Here is a 22,727-nt window from a genome sequence, read left to right as displayed (position 1 = left end):
CCACACTAGCCACAGCTTGGTACAATATATGCAGAATGTGAGAAATATTAACACACTTGTTTCAGGCAGAGATTTGGGATAATTGCTGACATTAGTGACTCATCACCAAGCCAGTGCAAGACCAAACTGTTTAGTTCTGATAATATCATGCAGATTTGCTATAAAATGGAGAATAATTGGGCCATTTGGGTAATTCAAGACTTATTTTTGGTGCCACTCAGCCTACTTAATTATTTTAAATAAAGTATCTTCAAGAAACCTACTAAGCAGTGAACAATGCAATCTTTTGCTCACTCAGTTGATCTACCTGGCAAACTCACTGGGCCATTTGAGAGTCATATACTAAACTACAATATTACCCTATAAAGAACCATAAAACACTTAGTTACGAGTCACTGTAGTAACATACAAATGAACAAGCAAAATGTCTCACAAACACATTTTATTGTCACTTTTATGCTTGCCAGAACACAAACAAATTTCTCCTATGGGTTGACAAGCACTGGGCCACAAGAACATCCAGACAAATTATTTTCCTTCTCCAGAGCTCAAAGTGCAAAGCAAGGCATATTGGAGTGTTTAACCTGGGTGCTCCTATTTATAATAAGAATGTTCTCTAGAGGCTAGATGGTAGAACACATTTAACCTCTTCTCTTGAGATATGGCCGATACTAGTCATCTACAAATACTGCTATATTAGTGAACACCCCGTCACACATCCAAGTTCAGTGGGACAGCCTTCAGTAGCAAAAAAAAAAAAAAAAAAGTCTGTCAAACATTTTAAACAATGGTTGCTCACCCTACTGTAAAGTGGCCATCTTTTCTAAGGACTAAGGTCCTTTCCACCTCCACAAACTCATACTTCCATTTTATTGCCCCCACCCCCCGAAACAGCCCTTGCCCTCCGTGTCACCACCCTCCCCCCAGTCTCCTGCTCTCAGGGCTTCTCTTTCACCCTGAATTGCCCCCATTCTCTCCAATGCCTCTCTTTTATTTCCCCCGGTTGTTCTTCTCTGATGGGAGAGAGAGAGCAGGTATTCCTCAAGGGATGCAGCACTCGATCAGAAGCCACAGTAGAGTCTGTTGCTATGGGGACAGTGTCAATGGCCCAGAGGGGGGTGGAGCTGGGAGGGGTTTTTAGATGGCTCTTCAGAGCTGAACACACCCATTCTACACAAGCCAATGTCCTCCAATCAGAGTGAGGGGGAGGGTAGAGAGAGAAGATAGGCAACTTTGACAAAAGGAAATTCCATTCATATGTAGAGGTCCATCACCATCTGCCCTACTGTTGTATGGGAATGCCGACAAGCAGGTTAAGAAAAAAAAACGGTTATCTGAAGAGAAACTCAAGAACACCACCATCAGAGCAATGAACCACCAATGACTCCGGATGATTGACTCTGTGGTTGTTCAGACCCACCACTGAGATTTTCCCTGTACCTGATCTCCCCTACCTTGAACCTCCACACATCTCCAGAGAAACCGATCAAGTGAATTGCAGGGCTAACATAGCTTCAAGCATGTCCACAACATCCCTGGGCTTTAGTGCCCTGGTAGGCGATGAGGAGTTGTTGTTTAGCCTCAGGCTAGCACCTTTTCGCAGGCTTTAGCACAAAAGATACGAGATGGGCAAAAAAATGCCTGGGAAGTGGTTGAGAGGGGAACCAGGTTAAATATTCCAGTGAAAGGATCCTCTCACAGAAGATCTTATACTCAAGTCAATTAAAAACACGGAGACGTCACAGAAAAAAAGGTGCTTTATTTGAAAACAAAACCTATCCCAAAAGTTGATCTTTACAAAATAACGCTGTTCCTTTCCTACAGCTCATTTCAGTACCTTTTTCTTGCACATGGACTTTTTTTTTTAATTTATTTATTTTTTATTACAGTAGCTCCTCTGTACAAAAAAAAAAAAAAAAACAGAACAGAACAATGAACAAGACTCTGTGGAGGAGTGAGTGTGAGAAAGCTGAACAGGTCTGAAACACCTCATTACAAACAGTGAAGCACTAGCTGTGCTCCATTGGCAGTTTTCAGTTTTGATACAGGAGAAAACAAAATAGACAAAAACGCCCTTCCAAACCGCAACATATATACAGAATAGCCTCATCCTTCAGCTTTTACTCTCGTTTATGTTCACTTGTGCAACTCCCGTCAACTACACTCATGCTTACATCATAGATATTTTCACCCATCCACCGAAAATTTATTTTTTCTTGTGCATTGCAACTCAAGTGTCACAAATGTCATATTCTGTGAGCAAAATATGCTATTGTCGGACTATTCATTAAAAAAAAACTCGTACGAGAAATGGCACTAAAAGGACCAACACCCTCTAAAGTGGCGAAGGGTTTCGAACAGGAAGAACAAGAGAACAGTACAGGATGCGTCCCAGTGCACCCAACTGTTGTTTTTATATATTCACCATCCAATTAGTCTCACGCATTTCTTCCAAAAATGATGTTAATGGATGAAGCGTCATGATGAACAAAATATGCACCTTCACAATAAGGCACTGCTATCATCTCCCTGACCTAGATACAGTCATAGTACAACTAATAATTATTACTCTTCTTTTGACACCGTCAGCAAAGCACAAATGAAGCAAACACACAAAATAATGTGATTCTACTAGTCCGTAATCACCCACTGCACATGAGTGTGAAAATGTGTGAAATCTGAATCCAGGCCTGAAGGCAGAGATTTCGAACACTATTGCACTGCTGAATGAACAGCTGATCCATCAAATATACTGTGGAGGTTAACACCAACTGACTGGATTTACTTGCACACACGCGTGCACACATTTATGCACACTCGTTCACTCACACACACGCACGCACGCACGCGCACAAAGGCACCAAACTTGATTTCACAAGAACTAATGCATACTTAACCGTTACATCAACAGCTGTTAGTTGATTATGAACAATCGAAGCATTAACACTGAGCAGAATGACACTGACAGCAATGGCAGTAATTTATACCATTCATATACATCAAAACACTCAAGAGACGGAGCACACATGCATACACCTGAATAAATCTGCCCCAGTGCTGCAGTCATTCTCCGGTTCTGTATCTCTGTGCTTCAGTGCTCAGCACTCCCGCCCCCCCCTCCCCGCCTAGCCCCGCCCCTTCATCTCGCTATGCCGAATGCCTGGGGAAGAGAATTAAACGTTGCCGTGGAAACCGCCAGGCTGTTGACAGGAGCTAATTTTTGTTTCCATTAGAATGATGAGATTACTGAAAGTTGAAGTGGCTGATGGGAACTCATCCATCACACTGGTGCCATTTGAAACATTCATCTGTCCAAATACTATTTGTTTTTTTCTCCTTTGAAAACTAAGAATTACTGATTGATCACTATTTGATATTTAGCTACCAGAAATTTTAAGTTAAATCCTTATCGACACGAGTCAAATGGTATGACTACAGACACAGAAACGGCCCTCTTTATGTAGACTGTATTCTTCACAACTGATTCAAAAGGTAAATTCTTGTACACTTGGTCCCCGAATATCCTGTACATCAACCAACGAAGCAACAGGCCTTGCCAAAAGATAACTCAAATAACAGAGGGTGTCGACTACAGGAGAAAAGGTGCAGCAGTATTTCTCTAAGTATTTCTCTAAGTATTTTCTTCACCTAGCCTACTTCTACCCTTGTGTTCTTTTGCAGTTTCTCTTCTACTAGTGTAAGCAGTCTCTTCCTGCTGTCTCGGCCCGTTTACACATACCACTCCCTGCGGGAGATCATGGAGCCATCTGTGTGAGACACATAGTCATTGTCATAGCAGTCCTCCGGAAGGTAGGGGGAGCCATTGCCCACCACCTGAGGAGCTGGGTACCTGCATGGCTCTGGCTGGAGTGAGCTCCTGTGGTCGTGCGGTGCTGGGTGGAAGCTCTGTGGGTGGACAGGGTGAGAGTTAGGGTGGTATCTCTGGTGGTGATCGTGATGGTTTTGTTGGCCGTGATGGATGTTGCCCTCTCGCAGCGCTCTACTACGGCCGTTGGGGGATCTCTCGCGATCGAAGTCGCCCCACTCCTCCCGATCTTTGTCGGGGTAGACGGCGCCGTTGCCGTCGTGGCTGGATTTGAGCTTGGTGTCGGGGCTTGCCCTGCCCGCGTTGGTGTAGACCTGCTGCAGCTCGTGGGGCTGCGGAGTTTTCTGCATGTCCGACGGCCCCAGGTACTGCTTGGTGTAGTAGTCCCCGCGGAACGTCCGACGCTGTCGCTGGTAGTAAACTCCGCCCAGTACCAGCAGCAGCAACAGGAAGAGAGCTCCGCCCACCGCCCCTCCCACGATGGTGCCTAGGTTACCCTCATGTAGCGGTGCCAGGGTTGGAGAGGTGAAGAGAGCCCTCTGCTTATTACCAGGTGCAGTGACAGAGATGCCGGTGTTTAGAAGGAGCACAGGGGTTGTGGGAGGCATAGTGGTGGTGGAAGGAGGATCTAATGGAAGAACGGGGAGCGGGGGAGGGAGGGAGGGAGGGAGGGAGGGAGGGATGGACAGACAAAGAAAAGCAGAGAATGTCAATGCCAGCTACATCCAGATGTTACCATTTTATCACAAAGAATTATTTCTATCATCAAGCTATTATCTACTGGAATGAAACTATATGAAAGTAAGGCTACAAAATTTCTACAGTCATGAACCAAACAGTTGCAGGTTTTGCCATGAAGGAGAAGGAAAGACTTCAGGGAAGTTACGTTACGTTAACTGTACAAGAGAATGCACAATTCTTCTGACGCCTCAGCTAAACAGTAAAAGCAGCAAAACCTCAAACTGTTGTCCAGAGCGAAGGGCGGTGACAACAACATAAAACATGGGGGGTGAGGGGAGGGGTTAAGCAGATGCCCCTCCTCCTGGAGGTTGGCTTTAGGACCAGGGCAACCATGAGGCTCTCCACACTCTCTTCTCCCAGCAAACTCCACACATTCCAGCATTAACATGGGCAACAACGCAGCGTAAAACCTTGTGTGGAGCACTGGGAGACGAGAGAGGAAGAACAGATGAGTAAACGGCAAACGAAGATGAACCAAGAGGGTGTGGGGGGAAGGAACTGAGCGATGGGGAGAATGTGGACCACCGAGGGCAGGTAGATTGTACCAGGCAGGGTGATTACTGAATCGCAGGCTAGCTGAGCCTGAGGACGCTCAAACACCATAATCATGCACTGGCCACTTTGCTGGGTTGGGGGGGCGGGTGGCAGCGTTTCAGAGCATTCTGGGACATGCATCTCCACTATGCAAACCACAGCCCCGCTAGTGGAGGGTTGGAGGCTTGGGTCTCATTACACAGCATGTTGCTTCTATATTAATGAGAGCTATTTGCGTGCTGTTTGTGCATTTGTGTATGTGTGCGAGCCCGTGTGTACACAAACGGCAGTGTGTGTATCTTTTGGCAGCAGGGAACTGATTTTATACCATTATTAGGAATGGGCAAGATCAGAAGGCTGTTAAATGTGCTTGTCGTGTTCTCCGTCCTGAGGTGAAATGTAACACATTTCATGCATTTCTTTACACTGTATTCAAAAGGCAAGGACAAAACTCACAACAGGAGGAAGGAGACAGTGTTTCTGCATGCGTGAATGGAGCTGAAGACAGACTACAGGACTGGATGAAAACGATATACGCCCACTTAAATTCCGAAGCATTTGGCTTTCCAAAATTTGGTCAATAGAGCACAATTTTGTTCTTCAAGGACATGTATATCCTCGTTATTAATGCCATTAAACTGCCAGTAAAAATGCAGATTATCTGCATAAAGCACAAGGACACAGATAATGACAATTTATTTTAATGTATTCAGTTAAGGTCTGTGAACTTAGAAAATGATTTGTCCCGATCAATACACAGTAGAGCCATCCAGCCTCGGCATGTCGGAGTGAGAGGCTGAAAAAATGGTGAAGGTCAGAATACATCTCTCTCAATTTGTCCATCTCACACACACTTGTACGCCAACACACACACACACACACGTGCGGACACATGCACGTAGTTTATCCCGAGTGTCCATGAGATACGAGATGCTCCGTGTGCATGTCTGCCCCCTCCCCCTCTACAGAGCGCAAGGAATGACCTGACTAAGGTGTAATTTGTTTGTGGGTGGGCGAGAGAGAGAGAGAGAGAGAGAGAGAGAGAGAGAGAGAGAGAGAGAGAGAGAGAGAGAGAGAGAGAGAGAGAGAGAGAGAAAGAGAGAGAGAGAGAAAGAGAGAGCGAGAGAGAGAGCGAGAGAGAGAGCGTGCGAGAGAGCTTGCGAGAGAGCTTGCGAGAGAGCTTGCGAGAGAGCTTGCGAGAGAGCTTGCGAGAGAGCGTGTGAGATGATGAGGGATAGTGACCTGTCAGGCGTTGGTGGGATAGCTTTAACATGCAGGGCAGGTCCTGACCTCATTTACTTATGCATAAGCACCAAACTGCGGACAGAGCAGTGAAACTCGCATGCGATCACATCCGTGCAGCAACACACGTGTGCACACACACTTGCGCATACACACATGCGCACAGATGCTGTGAGACCAAAGAACGAACACAGCAGTGACAATTAAACAGACCGAGCCAAAACAGATGCATACATGGATATTTACATTGGCAGACGCTCTTATTCAGAGCAACTTACATATATATAAGAATGACAGTATGTCTGGAAACCCAGGTGTTGCTAGCACCTTGTACTACACGCTCTACCAGGTGAGCTATAGGAGCACAGACACAGACAGACAAAGATGGACAGAGACAGACAGCTAGTTCCACCTCAAAACCAAACACACACACACACAGCAGAGTTCTGGTTCTCATGATTCAGACCAGTGACGACACGCTACGTTAGAAGCCATCAGCAGCTTTACAGCATGCGCAGGTCTGACATCAAACGCATACATGAATGTGCACTGCCATACACACGCAGTGGCAGACCCTCACATCTCTCTCACGCGTCAACATCACATCTCTCTCAAGAGGAGTGCACAAACAGAGAAATAAATAATGAAGAACAGTTGAAATGAGCTGGTGAATGTTTCATGAATCTAGGACATCATTTCTCAGCCAACGTTAGTCTGTCCCCCCCCCACCCCACCCCCCACTCCCTCCATTCATCTAGCGGACCAGTCAGAGGATACAGCATGAGAGAGAGACAGAGAGAGAGACAGCTGGTCTGTCACAGAGCCTAATTTCACAGTTCTCACTGCTATCAGCGTTGAGCAGTGGGGCTGAATGTAGGAGGGGTCATCCCGGACGATGATGGTGGGGTCATTCAACCGTTGATAAAAATCAGCCTCCTCTATCTAAAGAGATTTTTAACTGAGCTTAGATGAAGATGATCCACGTGACACTATTAAGAGACCCACTGCAGTCATGTGGCTATGGCTCAGTGTACACATGTAGATATGAAAGATCTCAGTGGCGGCACGCCGGTCTCTGCCCATTCTGTTTTGAGTCATGACTGCTATATGACTCAATGGAAGAGAATATGAAACGAGCATTAAAAACAACCTCTCGCCAGGGGTGTAGTGAATCCAGTGATGACACATGGCATCTAGGTAATGCCAACCTGAAATAACTGCCTCTCATCATACAGTAACCTCAGACCCAGTGGGGCGCTCGGAGTCCCGACGGGCTCAGCAAGGCATTATGGGGGTAATGAGGGTGTGTGAGCTGCAGGACAGTCTGGAGAGAACATTCCCCTCTCATGAACATCTGGAAGCCGAATGGTATCAAACGAGCATGTCGATCATTCACACCCCTGCATCAGGGGTCCCAGGTTCAGCTGGAATTCAAAGAGGCACACCCAACATGCAGCAGCTCTGTGAATATAGTGTGTGTGTGTGTGTGTGTGTGTGTGTGTGTGCGCATGCTCGCTCAAGTGCTTTTGCATACATATAAAAGTATGTGTATGCGTTTATGTTCACATGGCAACAGACAACCGTTTGCATGTGCATGCGTTCTGATCCAAACGTAGTGCACCATGGGACACGGAGAGCAGCCGGCCTTCAGCGCGGACTCACCTTGAACACGGATGGTCATGTCACGACTGCGCCGGCCGATGTCGTTGCCCACCTCACACCTGTAGACCCCCGAGTCATTCCGTCGGAGCGGCCTCAGGAAGACCAGGGAGTTATTCACAACCTCCACTCCCTCTGGCATGTCACCGTCCAGCCTGACACACACACACACACACAGACACACAGAAACACGGTCACATCCATACTGTCTGCTCACTGGGAAATGTAACAGGATGGCTGCCTATAAACTAGTTAGCCTTTTAAATAAACATCACACTAGGATTCAAATACTGTTCTAATATATAATTAACGGTCAGAATTTCGGGGACCTTCTTAGTGATACAAATGCTAAAGACTGTGGAGAGACCTGTGGGACAAGAAGTAAAGCTGTATGTCATGCAGATAGGACTGTCAATCAGCCAGACATATGGAGATTGAGCCCGTGATCTAGCCGGAGCTCCTCCACTGCACCTCTTCAAGAATCCTGGCAGGGTGAGCCGATAGTGTGTCAGCGGGCCGGGCGTACACACCTGATCCATCTGAAGTGGTGGGCTGGAGGGTTGGACTTGGCACCGCACCTTAGCTGGACATTCTCACGTCCCACATGCCAGTCCCCATCAGAGCCCAGCACTAGAATGTCTGGGGCAACTGTGGACACACACACACACACACACACACACACACACACACACACACACACACACACACACACACACACACACACACAGAGGAATGAACATGCGTGCAGGCAGACAGACAAGCAGCCACACACAAAAGGATCATTGAGTGCAGGTACAGGAAGACAAGATGGCCCCGTGTAAAGAGCCGTGAAAGTGTGAGTGTTGGGATGGGAGGGAGGAGGAGTTGGTGGTGCTGCAGAAACATTTGTAGTGCAAGAGGAAGAGCCCAGCTGTCCTTCTGGGTTAGAAGGGAAGATTAAGAGCAAAAAAGTAACAGGAAAAGAGAAAAAAAGGAGATGGGAAAGGGGGGGGGGGGGGGGGGGGAGTTTCTGGCTGAAGCCTGCTTTGAGAATAGGAGTGTCTCCTGACCACGCTGACTTGACCCTCCCATGACTGACGCTACCCGTCTCCGGTGCCTCTTCTGGCATCTCTATTCCAGATTTGCACCACCCTCAAAACACACAACCACTCTGATCCTCAAAAGAGGTCTTGACGCAAATGGGGGGGGGGGGGGGGGGGGGGTGAGTTGGATGATTCCTATCAATATTTTCACAAGCGTTTTCGTTGCTTTACGTATCAAAAATGTTCTAGAAAACTGGAGAGAAGTTTTCAGGGAGCTAGCAGGCTTTACGCTGGTGTTCTATACCACGCACTGATAAGCAGCACAGGCACAAGGCACAATGTCATATGGACAGTCACTGTTCTGTAGTAATGCGAAAAACACATGTGCTGGATGTCTGAACAAAACTACCATAAAAGGGGAGATTTTTTTTGTTAGAGGGAAAGAAAAGTTTTGTGTAACTAAACAAACCAGATCACCCCCCCCACACACACACACACACTGACACTCACACTGCACGTTGATGGTATAAGGAATCCTGAAGTCTCTCTGCAGGGCCGGGTGCTTCACCACACAGGTGAGCGTTCGGCCTTGGGCGTGGCGGCTGGGCTGCCAGGTGTAGTGCACCTGTGTGGTGGTGGTACCGTTGGCCTCGTCCACCATGTGGGCCTCAGACGAGCCGTACAGGTCCGTCTCCCAGAACACCTCGGCAGGAGGGCGGGCCCGCTCAGCGATGCACGTGGCGACCGTGGTGTCGTTCCCCCCGTCGATGAGAGCCGCAGAACCAGCGGAAACAAAGACTTTGGGCTCCACTGGAGGAGACAGAGGAAATAAAGGAACTTCAAGGTCTCTAAAGCAGATCCAAGATGACAGAGAAATACACTACACACCTAAATGGTGCAGTCGCACGGAAACTGGGAGAAGTAAGATCAGAGAGAACGGAGGTAAGTCACTGAACAAGAGATGTCGTCCTCATAACAGAGTCAAGTCCAAATAAAGAAAGCATACCACGGCGCTACAAAACCCTCCGTCACTGTCAGCAACCAACTGATAAGCCAGAGTAGAAGACTAAAGGTTCTCCGAGAGACAAATGGGGGAAGGGGCTTAAATAAACAAACAAACCCAGAAACACAGGAGAGCGGTTATCAGACAGGAAAAACGGCTGCGGTCACCGCCGGCTTCAGGCAGCCTCTGTTTTCCCATCAGGCCTCCTGAGCACTTTAGCAGAGCAGTGGAAACGAGCTGCATGCACAGCGTGTCCAGTGGACCGGCCCGACGGAGGAGGGAGAGGGCACCAGCCGCGTCCGGGCCGGGCCAAGCGGCAGGAACGTGGAGCTCGCACCCAACCTCCACAGTATCTACAATCCACCTTTTACTACAATCCACCATTTACTGAGGGGAATTAATTTCTCTTTTTCCACCTGCACCCCCCCCTCCTCCTCCCCGCTGTGGAATCTTTCCATTCCTGTATGACCTTCATGAGAGCAGAAGTAGCAGCTGTGTGTGTGTGTGTGTGTGTGTGTGTGTGTGTGTGTGTGTGTGTGTGTGTGTGTGTGTCAGTGTGTGTGTGTGTGTGTGTGTGTGTGTGTGTGTATATATGTGAAATGTCATACATGTGTGTGACTGTGTTCTGTAATGTACACAGAAGCCATGCATAAGTATGTGCATGCCTGCTTTTCCGTGTGGCATATCCACTCTATTACTTGAACAACTCTACACGACCACAGCGCCAACACCCTTGAACTCAACTCGCAGAGTAACCCTAAAAATAGAGGGGCATCTCTCCCTCGCTTACGCCCACGTACCCCTGCACACACACACACCTGCTCTAATTATAGCTCGTGAGTGGTCCCCCCCCCCCCACACACACTCACACTCAGTTCACCACCAGTTCCATTCTCACATCCTTTCTCTCTCTCTAGTCTAATTCTATTCTATTCTGAATTCTATTCTTTTGTCTACACCAGCCCACCTCCATCATGGACTCTTTCACTCAGGATCAATTTGGGAGCCTTAGTTGTGATGATGTCTTCATCATCTTTCTTGCTCACGCACTCTTTTGTAGCTCTCGCACACACCTCCACAACATTAGAATGCATTATTAATCAAGTTAACTCAAGGCTTCCTCTCTCTCCCTCCCTCTCCCTCTCTCTCTCCCTCCCTTCCTCTCCTGCAAACACACAGTCCCTCCATACAGCTGCGCTGTGCACGCTTCACGAGAGGAGATGCGCTGCAGGAGAGGGGATGACATCATCGTGTTCTCTGGAAGCTCTCGCTCGTCTCCCCAAACACCACTCCCAAGATCTCGCTCGTCTCCACGACACTTGCATGCGCACACGTGCGCAAGAACCCGTGTGTGCGCTCACACACACACGCAGAAAAGCTCCATAGGCAAGATGCGATCTGAACACACACTCCACACTTCCCGTTCTCTGTCTGCTGGGGATACGTGTGTGAATACCAGTGCTCACACACTCCAGTTCTCTCTCTCTCTCACACTCACACACACACACACACACACACACACACACACACACACACACACGTCACACACACACACACGTCACACACACACACGTCACACACACACACACGTCACACACACACACACGTCACACACACACACACGTCACACACACACACACGTCACACACACACACACGTCACACACACACACGTCACACACACACACGTCACACACACACACGTCACACACACACACGTCACACACACACACGTCACACACACACGTCACACACACACGTCACACACACACGTCACACACCTGGGTCAGTGAACCAAGGGGGGGGGGTGGAAAGGTTGGCGGCAGACAGCAGCACACACTCACCCAGCACGCTGACGACGGTGGAGGCCTGCGTGTTGCCCAGCGGGAACCTGGCCACCTTGCAGGTGTAGGTGCCGGCGTCGGCGAAGCCCACATCCCTCAGGATGATGGTGGCGTTGTGGGCAGACGGAGAGAGGAAGGAAAGGCGGCGTTCGTACTCTGGTGCGATGGAGATGCCGAACATGGGGTTGTAGACAGCCAGTGTGACCCAGCCGGACGCCAGGAGCCTCTCCCACGAGCTCTGAGTCAGGCTCAAGTTCGAGTCCACCTGAATCCGGCAACTTAGGGTCACATTTCTGCCCAGCACTGCGCTGACCTTCGGAGGGACTTCCACCTGGCTGCCACACACACCTGAGAGAGAGCGTGAGAGAGAGAGGGATGGGGTGGAGGGTGTGTGTTATGAATCCAGACAGCTCGTCATGAGGTCACATCTCTCAAAGGCGACTTATAGTGACTCCCAAACAACCAGTTACTCTGCTCCAACACTCTGAGCTGTAAGCAATTGGATGTCAGGTCTGTCAGCACTGGCCTCACTGGAAAACACACCGTGCCGAGCCTACGTACATCACACAAAAAAAAATAACACATATATAAAAATTGCTGCGTCCCCTGCGACTTCATGGAAAGCTCTCCAACCATCACTTATGATTTGTTGAGAAGTAAAAGCAAAAAAATAAAACCAGTGCCACATGGGCCTCCTAAAGAGTCCGGAAAGGGTCTAAAATTAGTCCTCACCTAAAGCTGAAAAGCTTTCACGCGCAGGCTTTTCTAAAATAGCAGAAGATGGGGCAGGAACAGTAAAGTAACAGTGGACAAAAGTGCCAAAGAATGGGAAGAGGACAAAAAAGGCGAGGGCTGCACGCCAGGCGCACACGCAGGCCCGGGGAGACAGCGCCGTCTCACAGTGGAAGTGCAGCCAGAGAGAAAATATTAACACGGGAATTTACCACAGAGCTCTCCCTGTTCTCCCCATCCCTCCTTTCCTCTCTCCTCGTTTCCCTCTCCTCCTCTAATCACTCGTTTCCTCCCCATCTGTTACCTTCCACCACCGGTTCCCTCTCCATCACTTTTTCCTCTTTCCATTTACCGAACAAAAGTTTAATTATGCCTGCGAGAGGGTCTGCGTGAGAGGACAAGAAGAAGAGACACGACAGCTCAGGACAGGAAGACGAGTGCAGAGAGACAGGACGCTTGGAGAGACGGACGGACGAAGGCTGCAACATACCAAGAAGACAACAAAGGCCACATGAGGACAACCTGTGTGTCCCATTACACTCAAACAGCTGTGCTTGCGCCAGACGAAACCTCCACACGTGCACACACACACACGTGCACACACAAACACTCCATCTCTCACACATACACCCTCACTCTCCCTCACGCACAGTCATTCCCTTCATGTGGTGGCGAGGGGGGGGGTGAATATGCTCTGTGGGGAGATGGATGGAATTTGGAGCGGTGTTTAAGTCTGCTATGCATTCCCACATCTTTTATTTATCAGTCATTTGCAGGAGGTTCCAGTCAAACACAAACACACACGCACATAGCAACCTCTGTCTGAACATTTGTGTACTAGTCAACGTGGACCATTGTTACAGTTGGTCTTTATTAGAAATACAAGACCTGCTGCCACACTGTTTATTGGATCCATTGTTGGCGTGACTTATTTGCATAGGTCACACGTCTATAATCTTCAGAAGCCATTCTGGTATGCCTGGAGCTCGGTGTAACTGGGTTTGGCCTAAACTTATAGCTTAAGCGCCTGTGTGCACTTTAGTTAAAGAAGGTTATTGTAAATAGGTGGCCTATGGCTGACCTGAATTGGGGAATTAGAACCAGCCCTGTTGTGGATCCACTGTGTTGTGGTCTAGTCAGTGTAGCACTTTAAAGTTTCTGGATTCAATCTCACTTTTTCCCTCATCTACTGTAAGACTATCCACGTCATGCTCTGATCAGCACTTCCCCCAAGCAGCGGAGGAACGGAGAAGGAGTGGAGACCGATGAGAACAGAATGAGAAAGAAGACATAAATTTAACAGAGCTGTGTGAAAATCAGAAAAGGAAATGTACTAGCGAACCCCTTAAGTACAATGGACTAGCTGGAACAAAGCAAGACAAATAAACAGTGATAAAAAGCAGGACGCGATGCACCCCCCCCCCAAACGACACAACTAATTGCAACAAGCTGCCGGTCGGAAGACGTAATTGTAAATTAGAACCCGACGCATTGCCTGGCAACAACCTCCAAACATTCCATCGGCTTGCTCGTGCCTCCGCCGACCCTCACCGTCCCCGAGAGGAGAGGAGGCAGGACACGATGCCAAAGAGGAACGTTATGAAAGGCACGGCAGGAGCAAAAACGTAGAGGATGTCCTCGTTTGGAGCGCGAGCTGAGAATTGCACGAGGATGACATCACAGAAGTCGCAGTGGAGGGGAAAGAGGCCTCGCAGCAAAGGAAGAACAGATAAACATGGACACGGACACGCCCCCAACCCCCAGGGTTCCTAGCGTGCTGTAAGGGTATACACCAAAAGCCCAATTCCATGTCCATGGCTGTGTTCGAAATAGCCTACTACATACTACTGGCGTACTGATCGAGCCCCAAATCAGTATGCCGTATGCAGTATGTGACCAAAATGAAATTTTCCAGTACGCGAAACATACCCGGATGACCTACTACTTCCGCAAAATATTCCAGTACGCGAACAGAGCTATCTTCGTGGTGTACTGCATCCCATCATGCAACGCTACGTTCATGTGACCCCGTAGTATGCTTTGCTTTTGTTGCATACTGGAAACTGTACTGCATACTACTACGAGGACCAGTATGCAGTATCCAGTATATACTGAGTCCAGTATGCAGTATCCAGTATGTAGTAGTCTATTTCGAACACAGCCCATGTCTTTTGAGGCATGCGTCTTAGATTTACATGGTGGTTGAAGTTTTCCACTACGAAACAGAACAAATGCCATGTAGTTCCTCAGTCTTTATCTCTCGCGTGGGCTGTAGACCTTTTGTCGTTGTCTGTGGTTGCTGTTCACAAGTTCATGCATCAATTGGTCAGCACATAAAAAAGAACAGGCTATTGTCGCAGCACCTGCAGTGCTAATGTTCAGTAACCTCGCTGCACAACACTGCAATAATGATGTAACATTAGCTGGCTACGACACTGAAATAACCCATTTGTGCTAGTTATGAGGAAAAGCATCATAATACATTAAAACAACATTAAACCAAGAGAACAGTTTTCAGATTTTTAAATATATCGTTATCGTTATTAAAATACTTAGGATTTGTGAGATTCGTCATTAGTTTGCACAACCATCTTGCTAGTGATTTTCAAGATTTTGAGGCACACTGTGCAGGGTGCCACTGGAGGGTCCATGCTGCCCCTCACTGGCTCCCTACTTCAACAAGAGTCAGGACACTCTACCCCTAGATGGTAGGGGCAAGGGCAAAAATGGGACAGGGCCAGAGACTCGCCCCCAACTGCCACGGCTGGTTGCACGGAGTGGGAGGAGAGTCCACCTCATCCTGAACACATCCTGGTCCGTACAACAACAACCAAGACTTCCCACGCAACCTGTCGCTGAAATGTCCATGTTGGGCCTCCCCCTCCCCACCCAAGCACAGCGTTCATCTGATCCCCCTCCAAACCACATCGCTGCCTCTCACCAAGAGACGTGTAGTCCTCAGAGATGAAGCAGGCAACGTGGTACTGTATAGGTTAATAGCACCGAAAGTGGGAAGATGGCAAACTGCATTCAAGAGGCTTTTCCAGACTACAGAAGCAACCAGAGAGGAACGAAGCATTTTGGAGGAGGGTGGTCTTGGAGTTGCTACACTGTTATAATGATACACAACACCCTGGAGAACGCGTTCATCCTTTGCGTTTAATTTTGGGAGGATGCGGCTAAAAATAAATCATGATGAGGATCAGTTTTCTACATTCTGTTATTCACTGTACGTTCTCTAATCCAAACCAATCTCAAAAAAAATATGTCAATTACATGCATGAACCACATGAATTACAATTAAAACACTGGCTATGCATCCAGAACGAGCCTATATAATTGTCATGAGGTCTTTACAATTAAATGTGTAGACACTACTCCACAACCAAATAGAATGCCTTTACAATACAACCTTTAATATACAACTCTGTGCATATACAACAACCAGAAGACAACCACACAACCTTGAATACGGTCCTATACATGCATGCGTGTGCACGTGCGCACTGACACACACACACACACACACACACACACACACACACACACACACACACACACACACACACACACACACACACACACACACCCATAAAGAAGGGGTAGAGCACAAGGAGTCAGCTCTCCTGGCAGCAAGGACACAAGCTTCCCAGCGGAGACCACCGACTCTTCATTCTGGCCTCCTCAGATGTCCTTCCACACGCTCACCTCACTCAGCGTGTGCCACGAAGGCCCACGTGACTGTGAACGGGGGTTAAACACACAGCGGACCAGCCCTTCACGGAGGGAGAAGGCAGAGTCATTATCTCCACTGTGATTCAGCAGCTCCCGTGTTAGCTTTGCCACCGTTCCACACTGATCAGCGTGCGAATGCGAGAGGGTAAGGGAGGACAGCGAGATGGACAGAAGCATGAGGATAAAAGGGCCATGATGTCATTGTTTGGGAACTATACCCCGATGTCTTCACTAACGCGGACAAGAGTCGCCTCGGATTTGGCGGTTTCCAAACATGGGCGCACACATGCACACAAGGAATGTCCATCCCAGTCAGGGCAGGATAAACACTCAATGACAAATATGTGGCCTGTTGTCAGATGCTCTTGGATAATCCATAGGTACACGAGCTGTTACTCTGCACGACTGTCAGTAACTTTCCACTTAATTTGAAGAAGAAAAAATATAAATAAATCAAACAAAATCAAACAGACAAAAATAAATAACCAAACCAAAACAGCTCAGTCTAATTTTAAAACCAGGACACAAGGGCTGTTTAAAAATACGGCACTGGCCTGTGTGTAATGACTAGCCGCTGTTAAAGTAGCAGCAGACAAGAGGACTTCAGGAGAGTAGGCTGGGGGGGTGGCTGAGCGGGCAGACAGGTGTTCTGGACAAGGCCAGGAGAAAGAGCAGGCCATAACCCAGCTCCATCTGCGGCCGTCAAACACACACCCACAGGAGCCGTGAGGGAGGCTGAGCGGTGCCTGTGTGTGCGCAGCGCAGACAGGGTGGGTGAGATGGAGGAGAGGTGGAGAGTGGGTGAAGAACTTGGGCCCATCCACAAGTCTGTGAAGGTGGTGGTGGGGTGTTGGGTCAAAAGGTTAATTGATGACTGGGTCGTTCAGGTTGGAGATGCGTGGGAATACGAGAAGTGGAAGATTTGTAGCACGCTGAACAACTGTGGGAGCGGACGCATCAGCAATATCGGGTGTGTTTGTATATAAAAAGAGTTCAAGCTCAGAGGTGGGAGGTTATAACATTAGTGTGTGTTACAGCAGCCACACTGGCCTCAGGTTTCACATATATGAACCGGGTCTCCTTCAGCTGCCAAAGCCTCAGCGCAGGAATGTACAGTGGACCTTAAAAGTATCCCCATCCCACACCTTCCCAACCTCTCCCCACGGGCCTTGCCTGGGCCCAACAACCAAACGCAGAGGAGGCTGAAACCACGTTAGAGGCAGATGACAAATGGAGTGGATGTGTTTATTTTATGAGCCAGTGTTTGTCAGAAGCAGACAAAACAAACGACTCGTGGGCACTGTAAACCCTGTAAAGCCTGCCGACGTCAGCCCGCTGAACTCGGTCCTAAACACATAGCAGGAGATGCTTCTCCATTTGATGCAGCAAATGAAAAATGGTGGTCTGATTTTTTTTTTTTTTTTTATTCGTGTGTTCTGATCATTTCAGTGTGGTGCACAATAAATAACAGCTGTTAGGTCAAGTAAAAGTTGAGTAGTTAAAACACTCAGGACTAACACCTGATGACCAGGAAAAAAAGACCAAGAACAACAGTAATGCAGGGCAGAGTTTGGTGAGTGAGCCTGAGGAGAAGGTGAGTAAGCTACATGCACCCCTGCATGTGTGTGTGTGTGTTGCGACAGCGCTGCTGTGGTCCGAGCGGTGCCCTCAGGGCACCAGCAGAGCAAACGCTCTCACACAGAGATGGTGGTTGGGGAGAGTGACTCATGGGGCTCCATGAGAGAGCTACTTGCTAGCTTGAGTCTAGACCACAGCACAGGCAGCAGGCTGCCAGATCCTACCCATGGCTCGCTCGCACACACACACACACACACACACACACACACACACACACACACACACACACACACACGGGGGAGGGGGGGGGGCGTTGTGATCATGCACACACGTGTGTGTTTTGGGAGGGGGACCTCTCGCGCAGCTACACAAGCACGTGTAAGGAACCCCTTTTATAGCAGCTGAGCCATTTATAGCACGGAGAGCCCATGTGGATAGAAATCGTCTTTAATGTGCACTCTTTAATGTAAAAGCCAGGGGAGCATATGCCAGAACACAGATTATAGCAGTTAAACCCTTAATAAGTGTGACGTCACAGAACAATACTGCAGAGTGCTACCGTGACCTCTGACAGAACATGGTCTCTTAGAACAGCCTCACCAGATCTTTTCTGAAAATCTGCACCGATATTTGACCAATGAACACTGTGGAAAATATCTTTGACAAACCTCAAATTGGGAGGGGGGGGGGGGGGGGGGGGGTGATTGTGACACTTTCTTTTTCTACCATTTCTAATGACAAGTTTGTGATGAAACAATAAACTGAACAAAGACTCTAGAGAATAGCCCCTGGTAGACAAAGGAGAAGAAGGAGCTCACTGGCCATTACTCAGCTGCTGAGAGCGATTACCACTCCCTGAAAACAACCCCTTCTCAGCCACCCCCCGCCCCCTCCACCATAACATTATAGCACACAGAAAGCACTTCCTCTCCATTTCAAACCTCTGTTAATAACACCATCACCCACCCCAATTTGAAGCTGCGCCCTGTGCTTGGCCCACATTCTTCAGCCAGCAACAACTACAGTGTGATTTATGAAACACAACCTCAGTGTCTGCTTCCATCAAGAGAACACGCTGCCTTTCTTATGGGAAAGTCCCGACTGCTTCCCAAAGTCCAGACAACCCCTTCTCACTTCACCAACTTCCACTAGAATTGTACAGCAAGAAAAGGTGAACAAAGATTTCATTTGGTGTTGTGGAATTAGCAATCAGGGGATGAGAGTGACTGCCAAACTCTTCCTCCTGCATCTGCACCTGGGGCGGCAAAGGTCAAGGACGCATTTTAGGTCCGTGCGCGACCCGCGGTGTCATTTTTAGGCTGAAGCATAACAGATTGTAACGGAATCACAACGGATACATTTTTGCTCCCAATATCCAATCCAGCTATAATTTTTTATGACATCCCACACAATTCTGACACGTAGTATCGGGTCAGTGCCACCTCTAATTATAGACGAAGGAAGATCAGGACTACGGCTACATGATATGGACAAAATATCATATTGGGATTATATTGCTACATATTGTGGTTTTGATATGACTTGACATACTATAATAAACTATGGCACACTCAAGAGCCCTAGATGAGTCATAGGTAAAAGGCTAACCTGTATTATTTATGTCTTTTGGATCTTGTCAAAGCAATCATTCATCAAGACACCCACAATCATCTGCTAAGTCTGAAATTAGTCATAGCACACCATTAAAATCTGTGATATATTTTATATTACTGGTATATTGAGTAGGCCCAGGCTTTACTGGACCTCGTGTAACAAATGGTTAAAGTTACTTATGGCCAACTTAAAAGGTTCTATGCAGACCTACTGATGATATTTTGGAACTACTGGTCCCAATATCCGCCCATTAATAAACGCCCTGAAACAGAAGCGGGACATTATGGCACGTCGAGTGTCTGGTTGAGTGTGGGAGATGGTTGAAGACTTCCCCACTGTGGTAGGTGCAGCGTAGCTCTCCCATAAGCCTCCCTGTGAAAACAGACACCTGAACCTATGGGAGTAAATCTGCCTCGCATATCTTCCCAAAATCCCCTTTAAAGTTTACATCCCACATACGAAGACATGGATGGGTGGATACAGACATACAAACGGCTCTGTCATGTTCTGTATTGCTCTGGCTGTGCTGAGCAGTGGAAATTTGCCTTTTTAAAACAGTGTAGAGAAGCTTCAAAGTCTGACCACACAAGAATATCTCCCAGCAGACCGAGAGAGAGGCTGAGCTAAGTCTGATGATCTCAAACGTGAAGCAATAAGAAGCGGGGTGGGCTGAGAAGAGAGTATATCCATTACAGCAGTGCCTCCGTCTCAACCCATGAAGACCTTCTCCAAACGGTTATGGTCAAAAGATCAACTTGGTTCTTCATTTATGATTACAAAGACAAGAGCAGTGGCATTAACAAAAGACCCTGCAGACAATGCTGTTTATACACACACACTGAAAATTAAAATAAGCAAGTGGGTAGTGTAGTCTTGTCATTGTATAATGGTGAGAGGCAGAGCTCAGACAGCATGTAAACACATACTTGTAGCAATGCCAAAAAGACCTGCTTTTACCAGCCCCACTCTAGTGGCTCTAGGGGGACTGACTAATTAAAGAGTGAAAGGAAGCAGCCACGCTGTGTGGGTTATGGGACTAAGTGTGCTCACAATTTTCCTCAGAGACAAAGGGAGCAAAAGAGGAAAAGAATGGCTGATGCTTCTTATCAGTGGTTCCCAATTTGCAATGTGAGGGCCATACAGGGGTAGTGAACTGCAGCTAAAAATGAATCCACATAATATCCTTCATGTAACTCATTCTAGCCAATAAAAGAACCGACAGAGCAAGCAGTGATGGAAGGTCTTGGAGGAAATCTTTTGACAACTCATTTTCTGCTTTAAAATAAAGCAACATCTTTTACTAAGAATTAACATAACGTAGCTTTTGCAATACCAAGCTACATTACACTCTCAAAAAACTAACCAAGTAAACAAAACATCCAACATCTAGCAGATTATGCTGACGTTATGGGAACTGAATCATTTCTTTTCCACCATTATGTCAGTAAATGCTCAATGAACCATACCAGGTCAGGCTACTCAATTCTACTTCACAATCTTAACTGTGTTTTCTAATCATCTTAAATGTATGTGAAACAACAAAATAATAAAATAGCACGTGCACGCACACACACACACACACACACACACACACACACACACACACACACACACACACACACACACACACACACACACACACACACACACCTATATATTTGGGCTGCATGCTAACTTCCATCCAGAAAGTTGATATATTTTTCAACCATCAGCCACACAAGTAGGCTCGTAGAGCAGAGTAGAGTACCATGTACGACTTGACCAAGAAGAATGAATTAATAGTTCACTCCAAGGAGGAGACATTGACCCTGGCCACAGATGGCACATAGCCCAACTCGGGGTGAAGCCATGTCGCGTGGCAGAGCCCTTCACGTCCTCATTCATTGATAAACTGTAAATCTAATTTTCCCCATTTGTCTGCAGCATTACAACACGAGGCACTTCTGCCATCCTGCACAGAGGCTGTCTAAAATGGAGACTGGCACAGACATCTGCCTCCAACGGCATGCCATGCTCCATAATAACAGCCGCTGAAAAATGTTCCACAGCATCTGAATGAAAAGGACACCAATAAAGCCCCTGCTCCTTTAGCGTGAAGCCAGAACCCCATTTCTGAGTATTTGCATACTGGAAAGATATAGTGAGAAAACGGCAAGTGTTCCATCATGGGACCACAGTAAAACGAGCAGCCAGTGTACACATACTTAGTGCAGCTATATGCATTCCAGCGAGGACAAGAGGGGACCATGAATCCCGGCATACTTCGCATTTTTATTTTAACAAATGATCAAGCATATGTGGACTACAAAGGAATTTCAGGTGAATCGTCTAAAGCACAGAGATGACTGCTGACTAGACTTCCAAAACAAATTCATTTTGCAAAAATTGATGTGAGGACGAATACACTTAGCCCATTCAGAGGCCAGCAGGGAAATGGGTTAGGTCCTCAGATAAAATACAGGGCCTCAGGCTACTCCATAAAGAGTAGCAGGCGACACACCTCACACTTAAGACATTTCCTGTGTGTGAGGGAACATTCCAGGGCTTGGCAGAGCCAGGTGCTGGTGTGTTAGCACATCAACAGACCGGCAAGGCCTAGTGGTCAGCACAGACACACAAATTCTGAAATCTCCAGTAAGAGTTAGTGGCGAAGCAAAAGAGTGAAGAGAAGACGTAGCCACAGCAGCGCGCTGAAGGGGTCATCAGTCAAACATCCCTGATTAACCATGGCCTTAAATAATTAACATTATCCCCTGCATGGGGAAGCAGCAGTCCTCTCTGCTAAGATAAAGCTACAGTAAGAGCCCAGTTAGGCAATTAAAGGTTTCTAGCAAAATCCTTTACATCAATTTATCCATCACATTTCAGGAATGTTAAGATTAGCTTATTGGGCATTGCAACTCCCAAAACATGTAGTCATCATTGTTCATTTTCTACAATGGTAACCATTTTATATTATAAAGCTAGCCTGCAAAGTGGCAAATCAAAAGTAGCTCGATTAAACACACAGACCACACAATAACGCGCACAATTACCGAAGAAGTTGAAAATGTTAACTTTCGGTTGGTGTAGGACACATCACACACACAAAAAGTAAACACCTCATTAAAAACTTTCACAGCTGTAGGCAGGCACAAAGTGAAAGTGGAAATTGACAACATGCCACAAACAAACAGCTCTCCGTGAGCACTGCAACCT

At 47.4% G+C, this 22,727-nt stretch overlaps 1 protein-coding gene across 2 annotated transcripts in view; it reads right to left on the bottom strand.

Moving 5' to 3' along the window:
* Window positions 1-22,727, bottom strand: part of nectin3b (nectin cell adhesion molecule 3b) — a 40,464-nt gene that overhangs the window by 12,652 nt on the left and 5,085 nt on the right. The window contains exons 2-6 of one of the 2 annotated variants that reach the window (XM_076979741.1): window positions 11,871-12,218; window positions 9,535-9,834; window positions 8,533-8,650; window positions 8,006-8,157; window positions 1,740-4,454 (exon numbers count right to left, since the gene is read on the bottom strand). In XM_076979741.1, the coding sequence (XP_076835856.1) occupies window positions 3,730-4,454; window positions 8,006-8,157; window positions 8,533-8,650; window positions 9,535-9,834; window positions 11,871-12,218 (1,643 nt within the window). In that variant the 3' untranslated portion in view covers window positions 1,740-3,729. Of the gene's footprint in view, window positions 1-1,739; window positions 4,455-8,005; window positions 8,158-8,532; window positions 8,651-9,534; window positions 9,835-11,870; window positions 12,219-22,727 lie in introns of those variants that run through there. The other variant, XM_076979742.1, reaches the window with a different exon arrangement.

The sequence above is a fragment of the Brachyhypopomus gauderio genome, chromosome 18, assembly GCF_052324685.1.
Source record: "Brachyhypopomus gauderio isolate BG-103 chromosome 18, BGAUD_0.2, whole genome shotgun sequence".
Classification (NCBI taxonomy): domain Eukaryota; kingdom Metazoa; phylum Chordata; class Actinopteri; order Gymnotiformes; family Hypopomidae; genus Brachyhypopomus; species Brachyhypopomus gauderio.
Note: the sequence above shows the minus strand (reverse complement) of the source record. Positions and strands in the feature narration are given on the sequence as shown.